At 53.5% G+C, this 27,201-nt stretch overlaps 11 protein-coding genes across 11 annotated transcripts; 5 read left to right on the top strand and 6 right to left on the bottom strand.

Moving 5' to 3' along the window:
• Positions 1 to 52: 52 nt before the first annotated feature.
• Positions 53 to 763, top strand: MYCGRDRAFT_67131 (uncharacterized protein; the record flags this gene model as incomplete). Its single annotated transcript, XM_003856994.1, has 2 exons — positions 53 to 180; positions 234 to 763. 2 exons carry the CDS (start codon positions 53 to 55, stop codon positions 616 to 618), a joined length of 513 nt encoding a protein of 170 aa, XP_003857042.1.
• An 8-nt stretch (positions 764 to 771) lies between these two features.
• Positions 772 to 1,853, bottom strand: MYCGRDRAFT_107603 (uncharacterized protein; the record flags this gene model as incomplete). Its single annotated transcript, XM_003856588.1, has 3 exons — positions 772 to 1,476; positions 1,540 to 1,577; positions 1,636 to 1,853. The coding sequence occupies 3 exons, from the start codon at positions 1,820 to 1,822 to the stop codon at positions 772 to 774; spliced, it is 930 nt and encodes a 309-aa protein (XP_003856636.1).
• Positions 1,854 to 2,304: 451 nt separating this feature from the next.
• On the bottom strand, positions 2,305 to 4,276 carry MYCGRDRAFT_32909 (uncharacterized protein; the record flags this gene model as incomplete). Its single annotated transcript, XM_003856587.1, has 10 exons — positions 2,305 to 2,398; positions 2,455 to 2,544; positions 2,597 to 3,017; positions 3,069 to 3,246; positions 3,297 to 3,446; positions 3,498 to 3,591; positions 3,646 to 3,806; positions 3,856 to 3,927; positions 3,980 to 4,119; positions 4,168 to 4,276. 10 exons carry the CDS (start codon positions 4,274 to 4,276, stop codon positions 2,305 to 2,307), a joined length of 1,509 nt encoding a protein of 502 aa, XP_003856635.1.
• A 626-nt stretch (positions 4,277 to 4,902) lies between these two features.
• MYCGRDRAFT_33711 (uncharacterized protein) lies at positions 4,903 to 7,395 on the bottom strand (the record flags this gene model as incomplete). The annotated part of the gene is made up of 3 exons (XM_003856586.1): positions 4,903 to 6,097; positions 6,147 to 6,862; positions 6,913 to 7,395. Coding segments are annotated over 3 exons (2,394 nt in total), but the record flags the coding sequence as incomplete, so codon positions are not given.
• Positions 7,396 to 8,286: 891 nt separating this feature from the next.
• MYCGRDRAFT_31582 (Phosphopantetheine attachment site-containing protein) lies at positions 8,287 to 10,114 on the top strand (the record flags this gene model as incomplete). The annotated part of the gene is made up of 8 exons (XM_003856995.1): positions 8,287 to 8,417; positions 8,472 to 8,594; positions 8,653 to 8,792; positions 8,846 to 8,953; positions 9,014 to 9,379; positions 9,435 to 9,526; positions 9,584 to 9,617; positions 9,666 to 10,114. The coding sequence occupies 8 exons, from the start codon at positions 8,287 to 8,289 to the stop codon at positions 10,112 to 10,114; spliced, it is 1,443 nt and encodes a 480-aa protein (XP_003857043.1).
• A 721-nt stretch (positions 10,115 to 10,835) lies between these two features.
• MYCGRDRAFT_31615 (uncharacterized protein) lies at positions 10,836 to 12,504 on the bottom strand (the record flags this gene model as incomplete). The annotated part of the gene is made up of 2 exons (XM_003856585.1): positions 10,836 to 11,372; positions 11,428 to 12,504. 2 exons carry the CDS (start codon positions 12,502 to 12,504, stop codon positions 10,836 to 10,838), a joined length of 1,614 nt encoding a protein of 537 aa, XP_003856633.1.
• Positions 12,505 to 13,735: 1,231 nt separating this feature from the next.
• Positions 13,736 to 15,582, top strand: MYCGRDRAFT_32600 (MFS transporter; the record flags this gene model as incomplete). Its single annotated transcript, XM_003856996.1, has 4 exons — positions 13,736 to 14,003; positions 14,061 to 14,884; positions 15,015 to 15,261; positions 15,311 to 15,582. 4 exons carry the CDS (start codon positions 13,736 to 13,738, stop codon positions 15,580 to 15,582), a joined length of 1,611 nt encoding a protein of 536 aa, XP_003857044.1.
• A 728-nt stretch (positions 15,583 to 16,310) lies between these two features.
• On the bottom strand, positions 16,311 to 16,934 carry MYCGRDRAFT_32157 (uncharacterized protein; the record flags this gene model as incomplete). The annotated part of the gene is made up of 1 exon (XM_003856584.1): positions 16,311 to 16,934. A coding segment is annotated over one exon (624 nt), but the record flags the coding sequence as incomplete, so codon positions are not given.
• Positions 16,935 to 17,703: 769 nt separating this feature from the next.
• On the top strand, positions 17,704 to 20,494 carry MYCGRDRAFT_89963 (uncharacterized protein; the record flags this gene model as incomplete). Its single annotated transcript, XM_003856997.1, has 4 exons — positions 17,704 to 17,757; positions 17,814 to 17,843; positions 18,004 to 19,863; positions 19,919 to 20,494. The coding sequence occupies 4 exons, from the start codon at positions 17,704 to 17,706 to the stop codon at positions 20,492 to 20,494; spliced, it is 2,520 nt and encodes an 839-aa protein (XP_003857045.1).
• A 2,119-nt stretch (positions 20,495 to 22,613) lies between these two features.
• On the top strand, positions 22,614 to 24,009 carry MYCGRDRAFT_107601 (uncharacterized protein; the record flags this gene model as incomplete). The annotated part of the gene is made up of 3 exons (XM_003856998.1): positions 22,614 to 22,925; positions 22,982 to 23,806; positions 23,861 to 24,009. 3 exons carry the CDS (start codon positions 22,673 to 22,675, stop codon positions 24,007 to 24,009), a joined length of 1,227 nt encoding a protein of 408 aa, XP_003857046.1.
• Positions 24,010 to 24,173: 164 nt separating this feature from the next.
• MYCGRDRAFT_84149 (uncharacterized protein) lies at positions 24,174 to 25,328 on the bottom strand (the record flags this gene model as incomplete). Its single annotated transcript, XM_003856583.1, has 2 exons — positions 24,174 to 24,271; positions 24,326 to 25,328. 2 exons carry the CDS (start codon positions 25,326 to 25,328, stop codon positions 24,174 to 24,176), a joined length of 1,101 nt encoding a protein of 366 aa, XP_003856631.1.
• Positions 25,329 to 27,201: the final 1,873 nt, after the last annotated feature.

Here is a 27,201-nt window from a genome sequence, read left to right as displayed (position 1 = left end):
ATTCGATTCGAGCCACATCTCAGTGTCGAAAATGGTTTCAATACTAAAGCGCATGCGCAAACTGCAAACACGACTCCTCGCGATCCGTCTGGGCTCTGGTGCAATCGTCCTTCCGAAAGATGTCAAGCGAATACACCTGAGCTTCGCGCCGAGGATGAATGGAGGACACATGGGAGCACGGTAGGACATCTGGATAGACTCTCTGAGCGGTCAAGGCTGATGGCGTTCTACAGAAAGTTTTGGCGGCACGAGCTCGTTCGGATGAAATATCACAACCCTTCAGTACCCATGAGCGTGGAGCGATCAGAATCACAAGACGGCCCAGCCGTAATGTCGGTACATTTTGCTGCGAAGGAAGGCGAGGCGAGCGATCGGATCGAGTCGATCAACATGAAGAGCTACACGAATTCCGAGATACTGGACGCCTTGATAAACTTGACGAAAGCAACATCCATCGAACCTACCGCAGAGGACCGAGAGACATTAGCGAAGTTGCAAGAGCAGCAGGTGGCCAGTGAAAGAGATAGTGAACGAGCGCTGGAGCTACGGGCGAAGCAAAAGCGGGAGCAACAGATATTGGAGCAGGCAAGAGGTGATGTGGCATCACAGGCAGCATGAGGAAATAGACAGCAATTTCGGAGAAAACTGGGATGTACAAAGGGTCGACTGGGCGGTTTTGATTCAATGGCGTGGCGTATGGAGCATATCGTGGACACCACAAAGGACAGGACACCTCGCTGTATATCATATGAACGTTTGCATGGCTGTGTCTCACGCTACGGTCGCTACCCCATCTCCGTTCCACCACGCGATGCAGCCGAGCACAAAGACAATGACCATCACATCGCTGAAGATCGTCTTCGCAATGCCGATGTACCTGCCCACAATGCGGATGTAGTTGGCGTACGGCTCGGGGACAAATCCACTGTTGGCGACCATGGCCAAGGGTCCTCCTCCTTGCAGCTGACCTTTTTCCATGAAGTACCGTGTGCTTTGTAGCACCAACTCAGCCGATGTGAAGATGATGAAGAGTCGTGGTCCAAGCCCATTGCCCTCCGTGCTGAGGGTCTGGTACCGCGATGTTTGTGTGCCGTTGAAGGTCGAGGTGAGGCAGATGTAGAAGGCCAGAATGAACGCGAAGATGGCGTGCACTATTCGCCAGAGGTACACAGAGCCAGCCGGTGCCGGTTGTGCTGCTCCCTGCTGTCCTCCGCCCATTGCTCCGCCCATAAGCGATTGTAGCATTGGGGGCATGTCCTGTGGTCCTGCGTTTGGGTTGTTGGAATCGCCCTGGCCTCCCATCGCACCCATCATTTGTTGCATCATCTTGGCGAATGGGTCTTCGTCTTCGCCGTTGCCAGGTCCGCCTTGCGCTCTCCGCTCTTGTTCCATCTGCATCATGGCTGCCGCGAGCGGGTCTTTCGCACCCTGCGCTCCTCTCGCTGGGGTAGAGAAATGCGAGCTGATGTCCACCTCCTACGAGTCTTGTCAGCTGGGTGTTGTTCGAAGAATATGTCTGGCTCGTGGGGTTGATCATACATCGGGATCATCTGCCACGGATGCGACTCGAGGAACGGCTGTTGAATAGTCAGCACAGGCTTATATTCATCGATATCCAGTATATCATAGACATACGTCCTCCGAGCACCTCATCGGGAGGTGCGATCCCTCCGTTCAGTGCCTTGATCTTTGCCAGTCTATCCTCGCCTTGCTCCGTCATCTTTTTCTGTCGTTTCTCGCGGCGCAGGCGTGCCTGCCGCTGGTTCGGGGTTTCGTCTGTCGGACCATCTGATCCAGTGGCTACTGCGGCACTATCGGCCATCGTTGCACGGCTTGGTGAAAGTGGGAATGTTTATTGTTGTGCAAGTGCAATTGGCGTTCAAGAAACTGGATAGCTTTCACATGTGACGTCGCGAGCCAAGAAGTCGCGTTGACCTCGAATCTCTCACCCTGCCTTTCGACTTTCCTCCTACTACGACCACACGACCACCCAAAGTTGCTTTCACTATATGCCATCGGATTAAACTGAGCGGACAATGAGCTCGTTCGACGCAGACCGCCCGCAAGCAGACTGAGGAATCGACGGCCGGTGAATCAGATGCCCAGGCAGGGGTGATCAGGTTCTCTGGTCGAAGCATGCATCCAGCACCGTGTACGAGACGGGACCACGTCCAATGGCGAAGAAGCTGAAGCTCTCTGTGACGCGGGCACCATCCTTTATTGTTTCTACAGACAGCGCACTTCGACACAGCACGCCCATAAACCGTACCCCAGCCCGACTGGACGACACCGTCTCTGCCTGCGTCATGTTCCCTCCAACTTGGACGGCTCCTCCACATTCATCTGAACATCGGTGACATATCTCTTGAACTTTCGAAGGGTGACCTTCTTCTCAAACCTGGTGACGAGACACAATCAGCGACCATCTGACAACATCGTAAGCCATGGACTTACATCTCATCGATCTCGGCTGGTGTGCGACGAGCCAACTCTGGCAGGATATACCATGATATCGCCACAGCGAGCGCGCCTGTTCCGGCAAAGCTACATACGGATATCAGCACCAATGCCATAGGGATGGCAATTCTTGACTTACAAGAATCCGGTCTTGACGCCCCATTTATTGGTTCCATTGATCATCAGTGGTGTGCAGAAATTGAACATGATAGCGATGCAATTTGAAGCAGCCAAACCAAACGCGGCCGTTCTTGCGCGGAGACGTTGCTGGGGTACCTCCGCGGCGTATGCATATCCGATGGCGGAAGCACCTGTGGTGGCAAAGGTCGCCATACATCCAAAGAACACCAAGAGCGAGCCTGTGGCCTGCGCTTTGTAATCGAAGCATCCGATGATCCCGATGGAAAGGACCGATAACACCGTAACGCCGTACGGGTAGATTGTCAGTGGTCGTCGTCCGATGGTATCTGTCAAGCTGCATGTTACCATCATCGAAAGAATTTGACAGCAAGACAGTATGACAGTGACCAAGAAAGGGTCTTTGTTGCCGGCGTACTGGACTGTAGGTGAGGGTCAGCATCGGCTGCAAATCTCCTGCTGTTCGCTCTTACAGAAGTACGTCGCGTAGGTGTTGAACACCGTAAGTCCGACCAATTGCTGGGTGATTTTAGGCCAGGCTGCGATGACAAAGCGAATGAGGTTCTGGCCTTGGAAAACTGAGAAGAAGCCTTCTTGAGAGTCTCTCTTCGCAAGATGTCTCTCCTCTTCGATGGTGTTGTTCATGATATCCTGTCGTTCGTCAGACAACAAGCTTGGACGACGACGAAACAGCGGCATACAATGCTCTCTTGAACGCGGTACCCATCGATGTGGCCATTGTACTTGCGCAGTATCTTGGCCGCGTCGGATGATCGGCCCTTTTGGACTAACCACCACGGAGTCTCTGGCAACAGAAAGAAGATTGTACCCATGGTTCCAACCATGGCCCACTGGACGATTGATCAGCTGAGCGACTGCGCCGGAGAGTGCGTCGTGTCTACCTGAGTATAGATCGCCGTTCGAAAGTCGTACGGATCTGAGTCTCTGAGGCTTTTCAGAGCTACGGATCCGAAGAGCTGCCCAACGACAAACCAGCTGCGTTGTCCTGTCAGTCTCCGGATTGATACGCAGCCTGCGTCGTCAACTCACAAAGTATAAGCATTGATGAAGAAACCTCGCAATTGCGTAGGAGCAACTTCGGAGAGATAGACTGGAACGGTACTTTGAAGCATGCCCACCCCCATGCCGGAAAATAGCTTTGCGACAAGCCAGTGCTCCCATCGAGTCGCGAACGTCTCTGCAAAGATGCTCTGGTTGATATCTCAGCCACTTCTTTCAACATATGATGGGTGTACTCACCGCGACCAAGAAGACCCACAATGTCAGGAGCGCAACCTTCCGTCCGAAAGCGTCTGCAACGAATTGCAACCCCTATGGCACAGTGAGACACTGTCGATGATCCCATCCCAAGCGCTTCACTCACGATTTGGCCAAGCGCTTGGCCAGCAGACTGGATACCTCCCCAAGCTGAGATATACTTGCCAGCGATGATTTTCGTTCCAGGTGTCGCGAACTGTCGGATGAAGCCCTTGTTTGAAACGATGCCACCATTCAGGGTAATCTCTGCGAATGATCAACTCAAATCTATTTGACAGGCCATGACGGACTCACGGTATCCATCGAGCGAAGCAGCAAAGGCAGCACTCATTGCCACGACTCCGACGCGCTTGTACTTCTTCATGCTTTGCCATACGGAATCATCATCGGTCTTGCTGCGCATCTGCATCGTCGGTCCCGAATGGACATGTTCCTCTATATGAGTATCGACGGTCTTCTCGAAGGGTCGTTCGTTGGTCATTTCGTCTTCGGTCTGCGTCGCAGAGGCTGAGGACAGTCGCTGTTGCGAGATTCAAACGTAACCACACGATGGAAAAGTGTCGTGGTTGTTACGGACGAGGAGGCCACGTGAGATGCACCCCAGAATCGACCATGGCATTCAGTTCGTGGGGATATGGGGTAAAGTTTGTCATCCCTGTCTACCGGGTAATGATCCTGGAAATAGACGCGAGCGACCCCTCGAATCTCGGTGGAATAAGCGCCGAGAATGTGACATGGATACGTCCTCTCTCGCGTCGCCTCTGCCTCGATCAAAAGATCAGCTTTGAGCCGAAGGCATATGCAGACATCTGACTAAGTCGGCTGGCGTACTCCGAAGTCGGGTGTACTGAATTCTAAAGTGTACTGACAGCTCATCGAAATGGTCGAAGAAGCTGTACCTGAACGCGCAAGGAGTTCGTCCTGCTGCGGCAACAGTACGCCAATTCATAACGTCTCGATACATCGACGAGACTCGTTCCTGCCCGTACTGCTAGGGTACTTGTGCGGCTCTAAAGGCATATGACTTTGCTACGGTTGCACTGGCAAGGCTGTCCGAGAGCTATACACAAGAGAGAGCGAGGATACGATGCCATGCTCCCTCAAATCACCTCCCGGAAGCTGACTACTCAAGTCCACAGCCTTCGCTAGATGCAATCGTACTTGCTTCTCGCCGTTGGCATCGATGCTCCAGGACACCTTCGCTAGGTTGTCTTTCCCAAGGGCGACAACGGCATCGATCGCCTTGCTCAAGTTCAGTCGAGGTTTGAAAAGCACCTTCTTGCAGCCAGGACCAAGTGGCTGGACGCCTGCCAATTCTGTGCAGTATTCGTAGATGGGCACGCTTCCCCAGGCGTGACAATCAGAGCGCTGCCGCACATCGTCTTCTTCCCATGTTGTCAGGTTATTGGCCAACATCTGTCTCCACGGCTCCCATGTCGGCTGCCACATGGATTCATAAAGCTCATCGCCCGCGATGGAGAAGGCTCGTAAGGCGTAGAACCTCATTACGTAAGAGCACTTCGAGAACATCGGCTTATTAAAGGCTTCGTGCAGCAACCGGAACCTCTCTGTACCCTCGGCGGCTCCAGAAAGGACAGCAAATACCTGGCAATGCTGAGAGTACGCATCATCGCCTGCAACGTCGGACGTTGAGTCCGTGAAGAAGGACCCATCGTAACAGTGAGTGCGGACTGCACGTTGCAACGATTGGGCACGGCTTTCATACTCTGCAGCATGTGCAGGTCGACCAACTTCGATCAAAAGCTTCGCAGCCTTTTGCAGGCCGTACGCGTACAGCAAGCTGAAGTATGTATGCAAGTTCGACTTCCGTCCAGACGTTGGTACACCCTTGTCTGGATGATCGTCTGTGGCTCCCCAGGTCGTCACCCAGTCCACGTATTGCCAGACATCTGCAGGCAAGCCGCTAACCAGGCCGCGTTCATCGACATACGAAGCGAAGAATTCGAGAACCCCGTCAATCCTCGGGAGAAAGGATCGGGAATGTGCCGTGTCGCCGAAGAAAAGATGGTGATCGCATACTTGGAGGATCCAGTATATCGAGAATCCGGCAATGAGTTGCATTACATGAGACGGAAAACGTGACTGGGTCAAGCCCTCGGAGCCAATCGAAGATGCGAAATTGTTGATTGTCTGTCGCATCAATCGGTCGTCGCCTGAGATCAGATAATGGAACAGCCCGACCGAGCGACTATCTCCAGAGTATCTGCCACCTGGTCAGTCGAATGCATATACTGAGCCAACGGAAAACCAACTGCAATTGCTCGTAAAAGGGACAGTCCGAGTATGCATCATGCATACAATTGCGCATCGTTCGAATTGAGACCTCCCAAATCTTCTCGGATTGAGGATCTCCATGGTCCTGCCAGCTTGCCTTAACATCAAGCGGATAATTGGTCTGTTTCGCTTCAAATTTGCTGAGCTCCACAGCCTCAGCTCCAACGTCAATCTCAAGACGGAACAGACGGAACGTCCTGAACCAAAACGGCTCGTACACATTCATTTGCCCCGGAACGATGTCTAAAATGATTTCATCGAACGGTCCCAGAAGATGGCCGTTGCTCGCATCTACTCGGTCCTTCTTGGTCCGAAAGAATGGATAGGATCGAGGCTCTAGCTCATATCCTTCCGAGTATGTAACCTTCATCTTGATTTGAGATTGCTGCCTGGCGTCGAAAGTCCACCTCAAGAACGCTGTAGAGTGGACTTCAGCCTGTATTTCAAGCCGATGCGAGGACTTCGCTGGGAGCGTCAAGGAGGCAGATCCCCGCAGGAAGGCGGTCCAATCCGAGATCTGGCGTGCGCTTTGACATGAGCGAACAGCATGTACATTTGCGACACTCTCCTTCGGCATGGGAATAGAGCGGGGTCGAAGTCGCCACGGCAAGATGTCGCCATTGAGAGTCTTATAACCATATGGTATAGGAGCGTACGTTGGAGCCTGCGGAGCTGAAGTAATGCGCTCACTGATCTGCAAGACAATCTCAGTCTGGCGCCGCTGGAGTTGAGGGTGGTACTCACATGGAGAAAGCCATCGTCGACAAGTCCCGTCGGAAAACGGATGCTATCGTCGATCCAACATCGCCACCCTTTGGTCGAATCAAGATCATGGAGGAGGTCATTGACCACGAAGCCACCACAAATAGTCAGGCCAGGATACGACGTTCGCTCGAATGGCATTGCAGCCCTGGACGAAGCAAAGTAGCGGATAACCGCGAACTCAAGCACATTTTGTCCTTCGATCAAAAAAGGCGCAATGTCCAGAGTGTCGTAATACCAGATGTACGGGCTGCTTCTACATGGTCCAACAGCCACACGAGCTCCGTTCACGTACAGCTTGTAGCGCGTATCTGCGGAAAAGTGCAAAACAGCAGTCTCCGGGAGTGAGCTGATTTGGACCTGGCGCTTGAAATGTACGATGCGTCCTGCGGTATTGGTCTCCGCAGAGTCGATCCAATGCGGTGTCCATATCCAATTTGCGTTCAGCTGGCTGATGACCTGGTCCGCGGTTGTCAGTACTTGAAGAAGCAAGACCGGGCTCAAAAACAAGCAATACCTTTTGGTCCGTGTCTGATAACTTCATTGCGAAGGCTGCTTTGATAACTCAATCGCAGAGCTATCCTGTTGTGAAAAGGCCTTTGGTCCCCCACATCATGCCCTGTGGTTGGCGGAATGCATTGTCCGGGATGCCCAGTCTTCCTCGGCACAATTGCCAGCGAACAGGGGTTCTACAGGGATGAGTCTCGCGTCGGAAGAAAGATGTGCAAGTCGAATGCAACATGCTGGTCACCTTCCGTATTCGATCTAGAGATGTTGCTGCACGGTGCACGTAAGGATATCCGTTGTGTGCACGTGTGTACAGTATGTGTGTGCAATCGTACACACAACATGGACAGTACACACAACATGGACGCTAACCTCGATAGGCGACGACGGCGATGGAGTCGCCTATTCGAGAGAGCTCTCGAGGCAAGCTAAGCGTACTGCTATAGGCGATACGATCGCAAAAAGAAGCAGTTAGCTGCGCCTTCTCGTCGTCGAGTTATACAGATGTATACGAACTAACCCGAGGGCGCTGCTATCTTGCACCCGGCTTTCGATATTGCCTGTTTAAGGTAGCTATTGTGCGCACAACGGAGCTTCGCGGATCTCTGTGCACACTGTGTATATAGTGCACACTGCACGGTGTGTGCAGACTCCACCAACACCCCTAATTCGATCACTCGTTTCGAGCACGAGAAGGCAGGACGCCAGGAACCAGGATCATGCTTCCCATTCGTGGACCGGGCCAACGAATTACACCGAGATCTATTAATGGCGAGCGAAGACAAAAGAGCTGAAACCTCCCGAGATGAATCCCAACATCTCTGCACGAGTGCGCCGTCTGTGAGGAAGATGTCGAAATCCAGGAACTTCGCAATCCTGCTATACTTTACTACTGTGGTCGCAGCCCTTACATACAATGTTTCATCTTCGTCGCCAGCAACTGCCAGCGGACCTTTGAGCGTGGCACCTGTGGGTATCTCGTTAGTACATTCGACTGCTTGACAAGAGTGACAACAGCTGACGAGAGTGGAAAGTTTCGAGTTCTTCACGTTCCCGGAGTACTTCACCTCCGTGAATGCCACGGACCAATGTCTGCAGAACCTGAAAGACGTCGGCGGTGGTGCGTCCACCCGTATACGCATTGGGGGGACCACACAGTAAGAAGACATCCGCAAGAAACCTCCGCTTCGAACGAACTGTAGCTAATTCATGAAGGGACCGTGCCACGTACGATCATGCTTTGTCTGCCGACGTCGAATATGCAGTCGCATCACCCAAGGACGCCCCGGCGTCTCTGACTTACGGGCCTTCTTTCTTCGCCCGGGCTGGAACTTATGGCGGCCAAGTGACCGTTGGTAAGGCGAATACGATGCGCGACCATCGACTTGTATATTGACTGCCAACCAAGGGCTCAATCGTGAACTCAACAAACTTAACAACACCATCGCGGCGGCTCGGGTAGCGCAGGAGAAGATGAGCAATCTCGAAGCGATTGAGCTTGGCAATGAACCAGAATGTGAGTCTGTCCAAGCCATCTCACTTGCAGCCAGTCTCGGGAACTAAGAACATGCTGTAGATTACAGCTCTACCAGTCCGATTGCCGAGGGTCAAGCCTGGACGACGCAACGAGACTACGCGTCGCAAATATCATGGCAGATATCACTTGGCCAGAACCTTTCAACGCCAAACATTATTCAGGCTGGAGTGTACTTGGAAGCCAGGGAGTTCAACAACAAAGACCTCGCCTCTATTGAGACCACCGCTGCTCTGGAATATGTGAAGACGTTCGACTCTCACCATTATCCTCAATCAGGCCCATCATCAAACCTTACATCGCTCATGAATCATGCTGAGATCGTTTCTCGAGCTGCTGCGTTCAAGGGGGAAGTAGCAGCAGCGAAGAGCAAGGGGAAGATTCATGTGTTCGGGGAGACAAACTCTGGTAAGAGAATCGGCACGTGGTCGTTCGAACGGGTCATACTGACACCTTTGTACAGCAACTCAAGGTGGAGGAGGTATTAGTCCGACCTTTGGAGCTGGCCTTTGGATCGTTGACTACGTTCTGCAAGCCATGATTCTGGGATCCGAGGTAAGCTCCGAATGAAGCATCACCTCCGAGCGCTTCATTGACACTCTTTCAATGCAGTCCCTCTTCTTCCACCAGGGTACTATCGGCAATTGTAAGTTCGACGATCTCACAATTCGGGCATAGCGGCTAACACCGCAAGGTCAATACTGCTGGTGGGGACGGTTCAGCATGGGTGCGCCCTACTACGGTGCATACTTCGCCACCCAAGCCCTTGCCAATGTCGCATACATCGCTCAAATGGACGACGGCTCTTCTCAATATGCAGCATACGCTCTGTATGACAGCAACAAAGCCTTGACCAAGGTCTTGCTATACAACTCGGACTACTACACCTCTGGAACCAGATCCGCTCAGTATTTTACGTTGACAGGCTTGAACGGCTCGTCCACCACCGCGGTCAGGCTCACGGCGAGCTTCGCGACTTCGAGACAGGATCAAGGTCAGATTCCGACCGTCGGTGGTCAGAGTTTCGAGGACGGCACTTGTGTCATTCAAGGAACTCCGGTCAAGGAGAAGACAGTTGTGGCAGATGGTCAGGCAACCTTTAAGGTCGCGGCAACAGAAGCGCTGTTGATATACGTGTCGTGAGCCGCAAGGGCAGATATTTTAGCAGGGCGGCAAAAACTAGCATACATACAAGACTTAGCAGGGTGGTGACATTAGCATGAAATCAACTCAGCAAGGTGTGCAGATTAGTCGACAGAACACATGCATAGTCGTACAGGCAAGTTGGCAGGCCATGCCAGACATATAGTTGTGCAGGTAGTAAATTACGCTCTGTGGTCGTACAGGTAGGTCTATAGCAGACCAGAATGCTTCACATCACGGCTAGAATCTACCAATTGATCTCCAGACAAGTTTGTATGACACAACGTAGTAATCATGCTTCGTAGTGAAGTTACATGCAACAGCTAATCTGTTTCGGTAAGACATTCCTTCAGTAAGACATTCCTCCATTGTGTCGATGCATCAATTCAAATCATGTATCCAACTTTGTCAAGCCAAGAGTGATATCTCGAGAGCAACCCGATCTCTGCTTCACTATACGCTTGGTGCCACGGCGATGCATTGATGGTGCTTTGAATCCAGACATGCAGTATCGCGCCTTCAGATCACGTTCTCAGCGCCTGCATGGAGACTTGGGCGGAGATCCCGGGGAAGCAGCCGATGCCTCGATCTCAGAAATCAAGGTCAGCACCCGCTTGCGCTTGGGCGCGTCGTGTTCGAGCACTGGGTCGCACATCAGCATCAATTTCTGGGTCGCTCTCTGTAGCAAAGTTAGGGTGAATTCGATGGGAGAGGTGAGTGTTCAATAGTTACCATCGCCGATGCCCCAAGCTCGACCACCAGAGCGGGATCCCATTCCATCGCCAGCAGTCTTGTAGATCTTCTTCGGTGCTGCCGTCGGCTCTTCAGCGACCTTGCGAGAACCCATACCGTCGCCGGCGGTCTTGTAAATCTTCTTGGGCGCATCGACCTGGCCGTCAAAGCCCCAATTAGTGGACAGATCCGTGCGAGTACCACGCTTGTTAGGCGCTTGAGCACCCTTTGATCCGGCAGGAGAGTTGTCGGACATCGAGTAGTGAGGACCGAAGTCATCGCCGCGGCGGGAGTTGTTCGTGTTCGTCGACACCGTCTTCTCGGCTGATCGAGAGCCATATGAAGTCCGCGCGTCCTCCATGGTTGGATCTTGGTAGAGACCCATGCCCTTCTGTCGTTGAAGACTCTTGCCAACCTTGTACTCTTTCACGGGACCGTCGGATGCGTCAGTCATGTCGAAGTGGGAGTCGGCATCTTTGCGAGGGGCGTGGACGATCGGGCGCTTCGGAGGAGAGGGTGGGTAGTCCTGCCTCTGGTTAGTCAAATGCTTTGATGTGTTCAAAAGTGAGAATGTCACTCACCTCATCGACATCAGCGCCCCAGTGACGCTCATCGTCCCGTCTTGGCTTCTCAATGTGCTTTGGTGGTGTTGAGAAGTCCTCGAAGCTGAAGGTGGTGTTGTTATTTCCGCCCTGTCCCTTGCTGAAAGGACGATTCTCCTTGGTCGGGGCATCCTCGCCATCTCCGAACGCGAAATGCTCGTATTTCTGGTTGTACGTCTTCTTGCGCTCTGGCGATCTCGAATCTTCCATATCTTTGCCTTGATCGAAAAGTCGGTTGCCAGCGTAATGTTTACCGGCACCGGCCTTGAGGATAGTACCGTCGGTCTTGTGCGGGGAGCTGCTTCTACCAGCAATCGCATGAGCTGCAGCACTCTCTCCGTTGGTGAAAAGCTCGTCGTACTCGCGCGGAGCAGGCTTGGCCGACTTTGCAGTGGAGTACTTTGGTCCTTCGTAAGAGCGTCCGGAGTCGTTTGAATCACGCTCAGAGAACAGCGACAGACTGGCGTGTGGGTCGCGGGTCGCCGAGAAACTGTCACGTTTGCTGTGTTGGCTGATGACGACCTCGTTGGGGTCGCGGGCAGCCAATGGCTTGTGGTTGCCATTACCGTTGCCGGGCGCGCCGCTGTTGCCAGCCTTGACGCTGGCAGTCACAAAGTCGGCTTGCGCTTTGCCATCTCGGATCGGCCAGTTGCGACCGGTCCTGCCAATGGCCTCGACCTGCTTCAGTAGTGTGCCCTGATCCCAGTACAGACGAATCTGCCGGATCTTCGACTCCGAATTGTACGTCACCACGTGTGTGACGGCGAATGTGACCTCGCGCTCGTCCAGGAGGTTGGAGTCCATGCTCGGGAGGTATGCGCCGCCGCCTGACTGGAAGAGCAGGGTCGTGAGAGTCTCGACGCAGCATCCATCGTCGCCCTCAATGACATTGAGCACCTTCTCTTCCTTCTTCTCCAGCTGCTTCGACTGCGCAGCGATGTGCTTCAAGATGGCGGTCGGCTCCTTGATGGCCGTCGTGGTGGTGATGTAATTCAGGGAGGCATCGTCGGCCAGAGCCGCGGTCGTGGGAGAGCGGAGAAAGGAGAGGTACGCCATGTCGGTGGTCTCCCGCTGCGTGCGTTCTGTGGGAAATGCGTGTGTTGTGTGTATCGGTGCGGTTGTGTTGTCGATGTCGCGCTGCAGACGCGAAAGGAAAGAAGTCGTGTCGGAACAAAACAATCTTTTCGTGGCCCGAACTTTGAAAAGGTGCTCCTGGACGTCGCAGGGGTGTCATGCCTTCCGGTAAACAACTTACCCGATCGAGCACGCTTCATGCACCTAGACCCCTCGTCCCCGCTTTACCAATCACATGCGAAACTTTAAGCGCGAGCTGGAAACGTCCCGTCGTTCACAGACACAAGGCGTCTTCACTTTGAACTCCATCGAAGTCGACTTTGTAGTGAGCAGCATGCGTTCGAAACCACCAAAGTAAGAGCAACGAAGCCTTGGACGATGCATGAGATCGATTCGCTCACGTAGCAGCGCCGATGTATGCTGACGGGGGCCGAGAGTCAGAGACCAAAATTTTAGACCGGACCTTACCTACGCCACTTTTTGATGGTCGTCTTGTGGTCGGCGTGGTGCAGAATACACGGTCGATCGAACATTTCGAACGAACACTCCATTTTATGCATTGCAATCTTGTCTGTCCGAAATATTTACCTCCAGGTACACAGGTACACCGGAGCAACTTCGTGGTCTGCCAGAATCCCCTTCTACACACACTACTCGGGACCTTAATCCGGACGACAACGCAGAGAGCAAATTTCTTAATCGGGAACAGCTCACAAGACTTTGCATAAGTCGCAAGATCTACAAGCGCAAACTATGAAGCGCGTTCTCCGCCGAGCTGGCTACCCTAGCAAGCTACTGGTGATGTTCACATTCACCGCCCACCATGCACAGCCAGTGAGACGACTCGGAAGCCTTTGCTCACGCCTCATACGCAACCCAGTCCTGCCCTTCTAGGTAAGTCCTGGCTTTGCCGACCACACTTTCTGCACACCTTATCATTGAGTGCGTTGTCCCATCGTCTTCGATTCATGACTGGACGGTTTCTGCGCGATGCAGGACCACTGACGCTTGCTCGCCTAAGAGATTATCGGTACTTCTACACACAACCCGGGAGATCCCTGCCGCGATGATCTACTCTGTGCTTGAATGCAATGCGAGCTTTGGAACATAGTATAAGGAAGGTCGTCTGCTACTCGTTCGGGAGGCAGGGCGACTTGCGAATGCACCTTCCAAGCTGCCATCGCACTGCTCCGTCGTTGCTGAAGCCGCAAAAATGAGGAACTACATGGAAGCTGGATGGTTCTACTCTGGCCACCAGATTCGACGCTACTTTTCGACCCGCTTGACATCATTGAGACCTCCCCGCGCGGCTTTGAAGAATCCGTGGGAGATAGTCCGGGAACTGGATGGTCACCAATGGGCCATGTTTGGCGTCAGCTTTGCTGCTTGGACATGGGACGCCTTCGACTTCTTCACGGTGGGCCTCTGTGTCACTGAGATCGCTGAAGATTTCGGAGAACTTCCTTCTGCTATTACGTGGGGTGAGTCGCTACTCTAGGGAGCGATAGTGGCACCGAAACTCGCTGACTATTGTCCAGGAATTACTATCACGCTCATGCTACGTTCGGTGGGAGCGCTGATCTCCGGCAGCATCGGAGATCGATATGGCCGGAAGTGGATCATGATAGCCAATCTCAGTCTGTTCATCATCCTGGAACTCTGCTCCGGGTTCTGCAATACTCTGCCTCAGCTTCTCGGTGTCCGAGCCCTATACGGAATCTGTATGGGTGGTCTTCTTGGTCCCGCCGTGGCCACTGCTCTCGAGGACCTGCCTTACGATGCGCGCGGAATTCTTGGCGCCCTTTTCCATCAGGGCTACGCTTTTGGGTACATCTTAGCGGCGTTGTTCTATCGCGCGTTCGTGCCGACCTATGGTTGGAGATCGCTCTTCTGGTTCGGCGCAGGTCCTCCCGTCCTTATTATCGCATGGCGCCTCTATCTTCCCGAGACCAACAGCTTCCAAGTCCTCAAAGCCGCCCGCGAAGATGAGTACGAAAAGGGTGTCCGGAACGGATCCAGATTCAGCGGCCTCCGTGCCTTTCTCGATGAAGCTAATAAGACCTTCCGCGATAACTGGGTGCTTTTTGTGTTCATGGTTATGCTAATGACAGCATTCAATTGTCTAACACATGGCGGAGATCTGTATCCGACTTTTCTCAAGATCCAAGCCGAAGCTGGTCCCACCCAAGTCACAATCGTGACCTTTATCGGACAAGTAGGCTCGATCTTGGGATCAACGACCGCCGGCTGGTTTTCGACCTTCGCTGGTCGACGTCTGACTATGATGGTGTGTTGTGTGATGGGAGGCGCGCTTGTGGCGCCGTACGTACTCCTCAGAGGCGACAGACTGATTGCAGTCACTGTGAGTCACCGTAGAACATCTTTGAACCGGAACGTACATTCTTCCAACATCTTCTGGGCGGTGGAGGTGAGTACAAAAGGCTGAAGGTCTGCAGCTTAGCCTGAGTCCATCTCGTGGTCCATACTAGCAGATCTCGGCTTTGAGCCAACCCTATCGTTTTGTGCAATTGCTGACTTCACCAGTCTGGGGCCCCGTTCCAGTCTACTTGGTCGAATTATCCCCATACGCATTAAGAACATTCTTCTATGGCGTTACGTACCAGCTAGGTAACCTTGCCAGTGCTGCGAGTGCTACGATCGAAGCAAAGATTGGCGAAAGGTTCCCTTTACCGCCATCACCAGATGGCAAGAAGAGATTTGATTACGGGAAAGTAATTGGTAAGCTCTCATGGATGACTTCAAATTATCAGACCACTCACGCCGGCAGGTATCTACATGGGAATATCATTTGTAGTCATTATGATACTTGTCTTCCTTGGTCCAGAGATGACGCAGAAAGAACGGGATGAAGAGGCATCTGTCGTTCTTAAACTGGAAGAAGTGCGGGTTAACGGTCGCAGCCTTACGGAGATGGGCCGAAGAGGGAAGACGACAGCAGGAGACACGGCGTCATCGAGTGGCAGTGAAGAAGGTATGGCTGAGAAGCGAGTCAGAGTCGGGAAGAGCGAGGCCGCGGCCGCTCGCATTGAAGATGTCTAACATTTACTTCTAGATAGTGATGGTCTGAACGAGCAGAGCGAGCCTCTCTTATGACGATGTCGTATATGCCGCTTCTGAATTTGGCCGTTACTGCAGGTGGTGCCAGCCGCAACAGCTTGGAAGATGACCTTGCCGTGGTTGCAGAGTCCGAATTGTGAGCCGCCGTTGCAAACGACAGCGCCGTCCGTAGCGCAAGAAGCGCCGCTGGAAGAGGCTGTCTCGATTGACGGAGCAGCACCCGAGGATGACTCAGGGCCAGACTCAGGCATGGACTCAGGGGAAGAGCTACCTCCGTAGGAAGATCCAATGCCCCACGAGCTATTGCCTGGTGAAGCACTGCCACCGTAGGACGAGCCAGTGGCCAAAGGTGTAGGAGCGGAGTTGCTTGCCGATGCAGGTCCCGAGATGCCGGCGCCCGAAGATGGAGTCAATGTCGGATAGGATACCGGTGCTTCAGTAGCCGCAGATGACTGTGGTACAGACGCTACGCTGGACACGATAGTGATCATGGTAGTCGGAGATGCATAGCTGCTGTCATTGCTAGTGGCTGAGGGCGCGATGCCTCCGTAACCAGGAGCAGTGGCCGACGCAGCTTGAGAACTCGAGTCATCCCCTTGCGGCGCACCTGTCTGATAACCTGATGCGTTTGCAGTTTGAGCAGCGGCACTGGCAGCACAACTCGGTCCGCTAGCACCCTTGATAGCTGATGAGTCCCTGAGAATGCTCTGACCTGGATGTGGAACTTCAAGGTCGGTTGTCTCCACGGAAGAGCATTCTGAAGTAGGCAAGTTGATGAGATAGAGGTTTGGTAGACTGTCGTAGACTTCTTTGGTGCCAGACCCGCCTGTAATATCAATCGGCGCGCAGTTCTGATAGACCTCACGGTTGCCGATTTTGTTGTACCAGGTCCAAGAAAGTGTCGCTCGGCCATCTGGGAAACCTTTCGGTATCTGAAATGTGAAGTTGTTGGAGCCGGAATTGCCATCTCCGGTAGTCGGACAGCCGCCTTCGTACACCTGGATGACTTTCCACACCGACTTGAAGTCCGGCTCCTCATCAAGGGATATCGCAATTTGACAAGTTCCTCCGCCATGAGATGCGGATCCGTTGAAGGTGAGCGCGATTGGTGAGCCGACCGCCATGTTGTTCACGCCATGCTCGCCAATGTCGTATACACCCGGGCGTTGCTTGCAAGGGTAGTCTGAGCCAGCGCTTCCGGGTTTTGCGTTGTTTAGGGGGTTGGTGTTGAGGCCTTTGTCGAAGGGAAAGGGCTGATGCATGACCATATGGGCGTCGACATGTCCGAAGGATAAGAGCGCCACGACAGCGAGCGAGATCTTGCTGAAAGACATGTCGGTCGACAATGTTGTCGTTGCTAATTAGACGTGAAGCTGCTGTCGCGCGACAAACCTAGACCAGCTAGATCTTACAGCTCAGCGAAAGGAGTGTGGTTGCTTTTGAGCCGTTTGGGGTATCTTTGAAGGAGCGGTAGGAAGGAAAGTTGCTGAAAGAACTGTGGAATGATGGTAAAGACAGGAAATATCTGGTGGAGCAGACAGGACTTAAATGCGAGGAAACGGGAGAACGGCAAGAAGGAGGTATTGAGCACCTACCTCCTGCAACACATCGTCGGACGCACGACAAGTCCATTTTGAGACAGTGGGCCTTCTGTCTGTCGTCCATCGGCCTAAGACACGGCGACCACGCATAGTTGCTGCACCAGAAAGTGATTGTGGCCGAAGTGAAGTTTGAAGTGCATACGCACTGGTTGGGCATGGCTTCACGCTGTCCGATGTCCCACGGTTTCGTGGCGTACGAAGCATCCTCAGGAGCTCCACCCGGGGGAAGGAATCTGCAGCCCGCCAGGCGAACGAAGAGAGTGTGGCCGTCGATAGGTAGAGCAACAAACCACATCCGAAGAAGCATGAGTAGGTATCATGCGCAGATGCTGCGGTGGATTTATGGCCAAGGACGCGCAAATGGGTCGAGGACGTCGAGACATGAAACACGCGTGCCAGAATCGGGTGTTTTAAGCGCCGCCATTGCTCATATATTCATCGGTGTGGTGCTGTGGGTTGAAAGATGGAGCATCTTGGTGATACAAAGTAACCTGTGGCCGTGATGGCAGCCCGCGGTGGGCCTTTTGATCCATGGGGGTGGTGTTGTTGGTGTTGTGTGCGAGAAAGGACGACGGTCATGAGGGAAGGTAGAACTACAGATTCTTGCCTTAGGCAGAGATCCTCAGATATTCTCCACAACGCGTATGTTCTAGCTCAAGGCCAGGGCTTCACGTTCACAATGAGCCAGGCCCTCACATCTATTACGTTTCATTCCACGACCAACGCAACACCCACGGCCAAGAATATAGCCGATCAAAATCGCGCTACCTTTGCGACTCTGTGGACACCCATGTCGCCGTAGTCGGCCAGCGCATTCCTCCACCCTGCTCTTCGCGACGAAGCCTCAAACAATCCTCTCGCGGCAGACCCTCGTGGTCTAGCCAACCTACACTCCCTCGATATGACGACCGCCGTGAACATGAATCGGACGAACGCGCCGCAAGCATTCGTGTCCAGCTTCGCGCCGCGCATTCGGACGTTCGGAAACTCCTTGCTCACACCCGTCGTTCCTCAGACCATACTCCCGCAAGTACGAACGACAAAGCGAGGGACGACTGCGATCAACTATGCCGAAGAGTTCGACGATGAGAGCATTGAGGATTCTGATGGGCCTCGCCGGCCGACCGGTCTGCGCACGGCTCAGCAACGGCAGGGACCTGATCCGATGATTGAGAAGGTGAAAGAGCTGGGCAAGGAGATACATGAGCCCGTCGATGTGCAGGGAATCTGGCGAGATTGGATGGGCAAACCGAAACGAACATTGACCGAGAGGCAAATGCACGTACAGTCTGCTTTACCGACCACTCTCATACCGATCAAAATCGACCTAGATGTTGCACCGTTTCGCCCCGAAGCAGCATTACCCACGCCTAGCAACGCGAGAGACTTCGGTATTGATGAAAATCTACCCGCATACAAAGCGCCGGAGCCGACACCACCATACCGGTTGAAGGACAGCTTTCTGTGGAACTTGCATGAGGCATTGATCACGCCAGACATGTTCGCGAAGACTTTCGTTGACGAATTGGATTTTCCCGTAATGCGGAAGCAGGCCATGATTCTCGAGATCGCGCAGCAAATCCGAGTACAGCTAGAGGAGCATGCCGCGATTGCCTTACATCCACTCTTCCAGCCCGAAGCCAGCCAGCCAGCCGCCGCGACCAATGCGCCTACACCGGCGGTCCGACCAGCACTTTCACCTCAGGGCTCGTCGACGCCGTTGGTAGCGGATACACCGACCGCAAGCCACCTCCAACTTCCGCAGACCAATGGACTCCTTGCATCGGATCCTCCAACACCCATGGCAAATGGCAATGGAACATCGACTCCTGCGATAACTGCGAATGCCCAACCACTACCCAAGGACCCATCTGGATCTTCCGCGCTCAATCCGCCCGATACTCACCGCTGTGTCATCACTCTATCGATCAACATGCAAAACAAGCTGTATACGGATAAATTCGAATGGTCACTACTACATCCTCCTGGGTTTCCAGAGATCTTCGCAAAGCAGACCTGTGCAGATCTTGGCTTGCACGGCGAGTGGGTGCCAAATATGGCACATGCAATTTATGAAGCCAGTCTGCGTTTGAAAAAAGACATGATCGACAACGCTGGTACTCTGGCCGGTGTGGTCGGGAGTGGTGTCGACGGATGGGGCGTGATCGAGAACGAAGCCTGCGAGTATCATGGCACAGCCGAGTCCGCTCTGGGTGTGGGAGCAGGGTGGCGCTTTGATGAGAACGATCTCGGAGGCGACTGGGAGCCGAAAATCGAAGTCCTTAACAAGGAGGAGATTGAAAGGCGCGAAGGCGACCGAGAACGACAAATTCGAAGACAACGCAGAGAGACGGCTCGGTTCACCACAAACTTGCAAACTCAAAGCAGTGGGCTGGGTGACTACTTTGCTGGTGGTCTGGGTGCATCACAAGGCACTCCGGGAGGCGCCGACGACGAACGCATGGGCCGTGGTGAGCGGGCGAAGAAGAAGCGAAGATTCCGGAGTTTGTCACCGGCTGGACGTGATACACCCGAGGTGGCTGGATTTGGAGGCACTTCCAGTCAGCTCACCGAGGGCGAGAGGCAGTACTGGAGCTGTTCGCATTGTAATGTCTGGGGCACTGCTATATGGGGAGTCCGCGATGGTCCAGCAGGCCCAAGGGTATGTCTTTCATGCTCGTGCTCATCCTACCGAATCTCACTAACATCTCTGCTAGACTCTCTGCAACAACTGCGGCCTCCTCTACGAGCGCGACAAGCGTCTCCCACCCTGGAACCACCGCCTCTTCTACACCGACAAGAACCAAGCTTCTCGCGAAGCAAACATGCCCACTCACGCCCAAGTTCCCATGGTCCATCAACAACCCGCCCGCCACATCCAGAACTTCCAATCCGACGTCTCCTCATTTCCGCAATCCACTCCTCCCACCGCCTCCCGCTCCTTCAACCGCGCCGCCGAGGATCCTTCTTCCCACCTCTACACCGGCAACACGACGGGTGGTCAAGGCCAGATTTCCGCCAGCACTATGGCTGATATCACAAATTACGCCGAACCCGGCGAGGATTTGGACTGGACGAAGATTACCGAGCCGAGGGAGAGAAAGCGGCTGCAGAATATCATCAACGGCAGGAAGTATCGGGAGAGGAGATTGGCGGCGGAGGGTCATGGTGGCAGTGGCGGAAATTACCCCGGTGCATCGGGAGTCGGGAGTTTTCTCAGTACGGGTTATGGGTCTAGGCAGTCCGCTCAACAGGGCGGTGGGTCAGCACAAGGAACGCCCACGGCGGCGTGAGGAGATGGTGTGTAACTGTATTAGCGATGGCGTCAAAAGGACTGGTGGCGGGAGCTGGAAGGCTTGTGCGATTATGCTTTTGATAGAAGACAGATGGCTGTGGACAGAATTGATGTTGTTGTGTGCCTCCATTTCTTCTCGACCGTGTCACCAGCTTCCTTCGCGGTGAATACAACAACGCTATGTGTGTGAACCGACGTGCAAACAATAACCCTCTCTGTAACTATGCCATACATTTCCATTGATCAATAGAACAATCGAACAGGTTACCATCATCATATCTTGATCACCTCTACGCAGCATCCACAGCAGCCCTCTTCGCAGCAGGCTCGTCTTCTGCCGAAGAAGTCTATGCAATCATTAGGAATGCAATGCTCAAGCACACGCGTTGAAGGATCACTCACATCATCGGCCTTCCTCTTCGCCCCAACGGTCACGCCTGGCGTACTAGGTGCCGTCGCTAGCTCCGAATCCTCGTTGACACTCGTCTGGTCCGTCATGTTCGCAATCGGCGTCCCAGCTTTAGGTCGCAAACCAATATTGCCGACGACATTTCGGTCGCCGATGACAGTGATGCCGCAGTTGATCGTCAAGTCGACCTTCAGAGACCGTGGAGATCTGCGTTGACCTGCTGCTGCGACGGCGTTGAGCTGGCTGACGGCTTGTAGTAACAGGCTGCTGAAGTTGGAGGCGTCTGCGAGAGATGTCGCGGGAATCGGCACGAGATTGTGGCTTCCTTGGATCCGGTTGGCCGCGTTGATCGTAAGCTTTAGAGGTAGAGATGAAAGAGGTGATGTGTCGGCTGTGCTCTGGTCTTCCTCCTCGTCTTCATCGTCGTACTCATCGGCCTCTGAGTCGGAATCATCATCTTCGTATGGTGGTGGTGGACAGGAGGGCACGTTTTGTTGCAGAGCATTTCGGATCTGTTCGATGCGGATCTTTTGATGGAGATGAGCGAATCCCGAGGGGTCCATGGTTGCAGTCGCGTTGAAGGCTTTTGGTGAGGGTCGATGCAAGAGGAGTCGGTAATGTAGAAGGGAAGGCAGGATGTGTTTGTTGGCCTGCGACACAAAAGACAGTCTCTTGCTACTGTCGACCGGATGTCTTGCTCACAAGGGAAAGCTATGCTTCCTTCGAGAAGTGAACAGAGCAAGCGGACGTCGTCCTGATTGTTGATATTCTTGTCTGCTTGAGGGAGATGAGATGGATAAATGTCTTGATTTGATAGCAGAGGAGAAAGAAGAGATGGAAGAGAGGAATAGATGTATCTTATCTTTTCAGTGATCAATAGGAAACTCATCGAGGTGGGTAGCACGAGTGGTCCCGTCAGCCTGAACGGCGACAATAGCATCCATCTTCCTATTGTCCTGCGGGCTGGTGCAAACTCAAATCTGCTGCGCTGCCACCGCGCCGTGAGCGACATGCCGCGACACACGACATTCTTGTAACCCTGAATGCCGATGACAGACCGACAATTGTTCCAGACTGCGTCCGCCACCACACCATGTATGTTGCAAGGTGGTGTTGGTGATCACGGCGCGGAGTAAATCTGGAACTACGACAATAGGAAGAAAGAAAGAAAAGCGGAGGCTGGTCTTGGCGCTTACTATGGTCCAACATCACCTAGAGTACCTCTTATCATTCTTTCACTCCAACTCCTCTCCTTCGACTTATCGACTTATCATTCCCTACTGCGTGATTTATCACCTAGTCATCCATGGTACTGTGCATCATGATGGCCCAGGTCGACCAAATGCCCTGCCATGTCTTGCTTCTGGCGACTCGGCTATTGATCGGCTTGTCAGGATCATCCTTGCCTGAAACTCCTTCCACTTTGCTCGCCCCGACTTCCAACAAAGGTCATCGCGACTCCTCCACTGCGAGAGTCCAGGCTACCGGATTGGGACAGCAATATCCTGTACTGGACCTGAGCTAGCGCGATCATTTGCAAGGAATGAGGCGAGAGGTAGGGGCGATAGGTAGGGGCGAGAGGTAGGGGCATCACTGAATCGCGCGATTTATTGTCCGAATTGAAACCCGAATGGCACCGATACATGCCCATCCTGTCCGTCCTGTCCAGCAGTCTTTATGTCGAACACATTCCGCACGGCCTTTTCTTCTTGATTATTCCAACCATTGACAACCTATCTATTCTTACCGAGGAGAAGCTTGCCGGCCATGAAGGTCAACATCGCGTTCGTGGTCCAGACGCTGGCATGTCTTTGCACGGCTTTGGCCCAAAATGAAGTCAACTCAGAACGTGGAGCCACAGCGGAAGCAGACTATGATGTCGTAGTCGTTGGAGGCGGCTATGCAGGTCTGGCGGCAGCGAGTTCCCTGGGTCGTGTCAGGAGGACCGTGCTGCTCGTCGACTCTGCGGAGTATCGGAACAACTACACTCGTCGTGTCCACGACGTTCTGGGCTTTGATGGTGAGATGATCCTTTCATGTTCTCAGGTTTCAAGTGCTCACATTGGCTCTTTCTAGGCGTCACGCCGGCCTGGATCCGCTTCAGGGCACGTCAGCAGATCATGGAATATCCCACCATCCATTTCACAAACGGGACGGTCGACGCCATCCAGTCTCAAGGATCCAGTTCTGCGACTTTCTTCAGTGTTTCCGCACGCATTGGCAACGACGAGAAATCGACGACCGTCACGGCTCGCAAGGTCGTAATCGCAACCGGTCTCCGCGACATCATTCCCAACACACCAGGTCTGCCTGACTGTTGGGGCCAAGGTGTCTGGTGGTGTCCTTTCTGTGACGGATACGAGCACGTAGACCAGCCTATAGGCGTCCTAGGCGGCCTCGATGTTTCCGCCAATACTCCCCTCGAGATCCTGTCCCAGAACAAGGACATCATCCTCTTCGTGAACGGCACCGATACTCCTGAGAACCGCGCCATTGCTGACAAGAAGCTTCCACACTGGGACAAGTGGTTGCAAATCAACAACATCAAGGTCGATAATCGTTCCATCACTTCTTTCGAGAGGTTGAAGGACGGCGGCGCGGTCAAAGGGGATCCCAGCAGAGCTACTAGTCCCGAGTACGATCTTTTCCGTCTGCACTTCAGCACCGGTGAGCCCGTCGAGCGTGCAGGATTCATGACGAATTTCAAGAATGAGCAGCGCTCTATGGTTGGCGCCAACGCGGGTGTGACGCTGTACGGCGGAAGGCTACAGGCGAATGATAGCAAGGGCATGGAGACCAATGTTCCGGGCATATACGCCGTTGGTGACGCGAATACCGACAACTCTACGAATGTCTACCATGCCATGTGGAGTGGCAAACGGGCGGCTGTGTCGCTGCACGGTGAGTCGCAAACTTTAAACTCGAAAGAAATGGCAGCGACTGACGGATGCATAGTTCGTATCGAGACCGAGAATGCAGAGGCAGAGGTTAGTAATGGTCATGGCAAGAGAGACAACTATGTTGTCGAAGACGAGCGTTCCTTATGGCGTCGCGTCAATGGGCCAGACGATGTCCTGAAAGTGGGAGAATACGACCGCTGGTGATCATCGGACGATGCGACTGTGAGCCATCACGACATTTGTTCGGAGCAGAAGTCAGTCGCTACCGAACGGAAACGTTTGTATACATGAATAAGAGCTACAAAGCAATGAAGTTTAAGACTTGTTCGATCTACCACCTGGGTCGATCTTTGGTGAGATGTCAATGTCTAGGTCCCTCCCACGAATATGGACAGAAGTTGAGGATTGCCATCAGCCAGCGTGCCCGACTGATCCACGCCTCCAGTTGGGTTCACATCATCGTAGCCTGCATTCAGTTAGCAGTGCACTTCTCGAAAATTTCAAATTCGTAACAACTCACTGAAAGCATAGCCCTTCTTGTCGGGTTCCTTCTGATGCACAATCCCGCTGTAGCGGTTGTTCGGCCTCGTCTTGTAGTATCTGTCCGCCGGCAGGTTTGGCTGGATGTTGCCGCCATCGTATAACAATGTTCCGCGGTTGAACGCTGCGCACAGTCTCGGAACGACTGCACGGTGGACTCCATTGTCGGATCCTTGAATCGCGAAAGGACCAGAGTTGCAGCCGAAGATATCACCGGCCGTGGGCTTCGCATAGCCGCGATTGTCGCCTGCACAGGTGAGGACGTTGTTGTTGACACGACAGGCGACTTTGCCGGCACCAGACTGCGTGTCGATGGTAAGAGTGTTCTGAGTGTAGCGACTCCAGACTTGGTTGACATAGTCGGTCCAGTAATTGCCGAATGCACCATTGCCGGAAGCCTGGTATGGGAATGGGGCGACGACACGAAGAGGACCATTGCTGCCGGATTGACAGAGGCTGCTCCAAGGCTGGCCATCGCGCGACTGTTGCTCCGCGAGCAAGGAGCAGATGCCGCTCACGCCGCCGGGAGGAATACCTCTGACAACGCGAGTCTGGCCGTTGCCGCCTTGCATGGACATGCCGAGTGAGAGACCGACGAAGTCGACGTAGCTGAGGTTGGCGTAGAGTCCACCTGCGTTGTTGGTGAGTTCGACGAAACCCCAGTTGATGCCAGCCGAGGGGTCGCGAGGGTTTGCGAACGAAGGCTGAACTGATCCGGGGCCATTGCCGGCCCAGACAGAGTAGAATTTGAGATTGCCCTGCGCGAACCATACTCGGGAGGCGGAGATGTAGTTTGGCAGCACGATACGAGTTGTGCCACCTCTGACGGTGTTGAGTGGGATGGCGATGTTAGCGAAGACTTCGCGAGGAGCGGTGTAGCTGGCATCGGCGTATGGGTAGAAGAATTGTCCATTGGGTTGGACGAAGACGATGCGGCCGCTGGGATCGAGACCAGTGATGTAGGCATTGACGGCGCCGCCCATGTTGTTGACGAGGTTCAAGGGAAGGCGGCTATTGGCCTCAATGCTGAACGTCGTTTCGTTGGAAGGAGTTGGGTTTGGATTGGTGGCATTGAGAGTGTTCTCTGCTGTTATGATGATGTCTTTGACACCACCTGGCATGACGGGTACTGTGTTCTTGGTCTTTGGTGGCGCAGCGGCAACATTGTGGAAGATAGTAGCAGTCGCCGCCAAAAGGAGGCTCCAGGAAGTATACATTCTTTCTGAAAACGAATGGACGCCCGTAGGCTGAACGACAGAAATGAGAGAATGAAAGCGAAAGTAGAACGACGGTACTGTATACCCGAATATGCTTGAGAGAACAAAAGATGAGGATATGCCCACCAATTGATATACCTTTGCCCAAAAAGGTCGCTCACACTGAACCGCCCTCAAGACCACGCACTTGTCTTGCCTGTACCGTGCTAAAGAAACAATTGATTAAGGAGGAGGGTGGAGTAGTGCCACGTCCAAGAGTGAAACAACTAGCATAATGAGAGCAGGTGAAATCGAAGGAATGGGAGTGCTTCCATTGCTCCCGTGATGTTCATCCGTGGGATTGACTTTCCATGTGGTTTCGATTTTGGGGCCACGCCGGCGTGGCAACGGCGGCAGCGAAGCCGTTGTGCGATGATCGCCCTCGTGGCTGGATGGATCTTGCAATATGCTCCGAGGCAGATGACTTGAAATGTAGACGTGAGGTTGTGGTTGGCGTGTCGCCTGTTTGACTAGGCAAGCCTTGATGTTGAACAGGATGGTGTACGTAGGCCGCTATTGGTCGAGGCGTGACGACGGCATTCCGAATCGAGGAAGACATCCTTCCTTGCGGGCCATCATCCGGAAATGATGGAGATTGGCATGTCGACGACAGGCCAGTTACACTGCAGTCACCAGTGCTTGATGGATGAAGAATGTGATCTCCATTGGGTTCGTGATGTGATGGAAGAGGAGGAAGGGGCGTGATCAAGCATCGCCGAAAGGCATCCATCCCGCGCCAAGACCGAACGACGCCGGGAAAGTGACTTCACAACGGTCCTCTTTCATTCTCAACTTCGCCAGCCACACCCTTGGACATCGAACAAGTGATCTTGAAATGACATCGACTCACCGAGAGCCTACACATAACGCCGTGTGTGCCACGAAGGCAAAGACGTGTGGCCCGATGGATCTGAGTGGCAGAAGAGTTGGAGTCGTCTTGTGGTATCGGCTCATCTCTTCTCTCCGAGTCTGTTATGAGTCTACGTTTACGTACATGTCCCTTGTCACAGAGCTCAAGGGTAGCAAACAGAACTCCTCCGCACCTCGCCATCTCGCTTGCACCATATTTTCCGCAAGAGCAATATTCTTCTCCACAAAGCCTTCTTCTCTCATACTTCGATAGTAGGCCTCGAGCAGGTTTCTCCCCATGTCGTCTCCCTCCAAGACGAGTTTATGGGCAGGGTTGGCCCGCAGCACCCATATCAGCGTCAATGGCGGATCATCCGGATCTAGGCCCGGCTGGACATGGGAGCTGATCAGTCTCCCGTCATCTGCCCTCTTTAACATCAACGCCACACTACCACCCCTCGCATGGATTATCGTCCTCTCAGCTGCCTTTGCTCGGTTCGCATCGTCCTCGCCATGTACGACCGGCCCAGTCTCGCACAATGTGAATGGGACCTCAGCTACCAACCCACCCCTCGCATGGAATTGCGCATCAGCCATCGTTATACCCAGCACAAGGGTATGCAGTAGCTCGGAAAGATCTTGTCGACGACTTTCGGGCCGAACATAGATGTAGTTGAGGTACGGTACCGCATGCTTCCCATCAGGCAGGAGCAAGACGCAGAAATGTGCGGCGGCGATGGCCTGACCTTGA

This window comes from Zymoseptoria tritici, chromosome 1 (assembly GCF_000219625.1).
Source record: "Zymoseptoria tritici IPO323 chromosome 1, whole genome shotgun sequence".
NCBI lineage: Eukaryota > Fungi > Ascomycota > Dothideomycetes > Mycosphaerellales > Mycosphaerellaceae > Zymoseptoria > Zymoseptoria tritici.
Note: the sequence above shows the minus strand (reverse complement) of the source record. Positions and strands in the feature narration are given on the sequence as shown.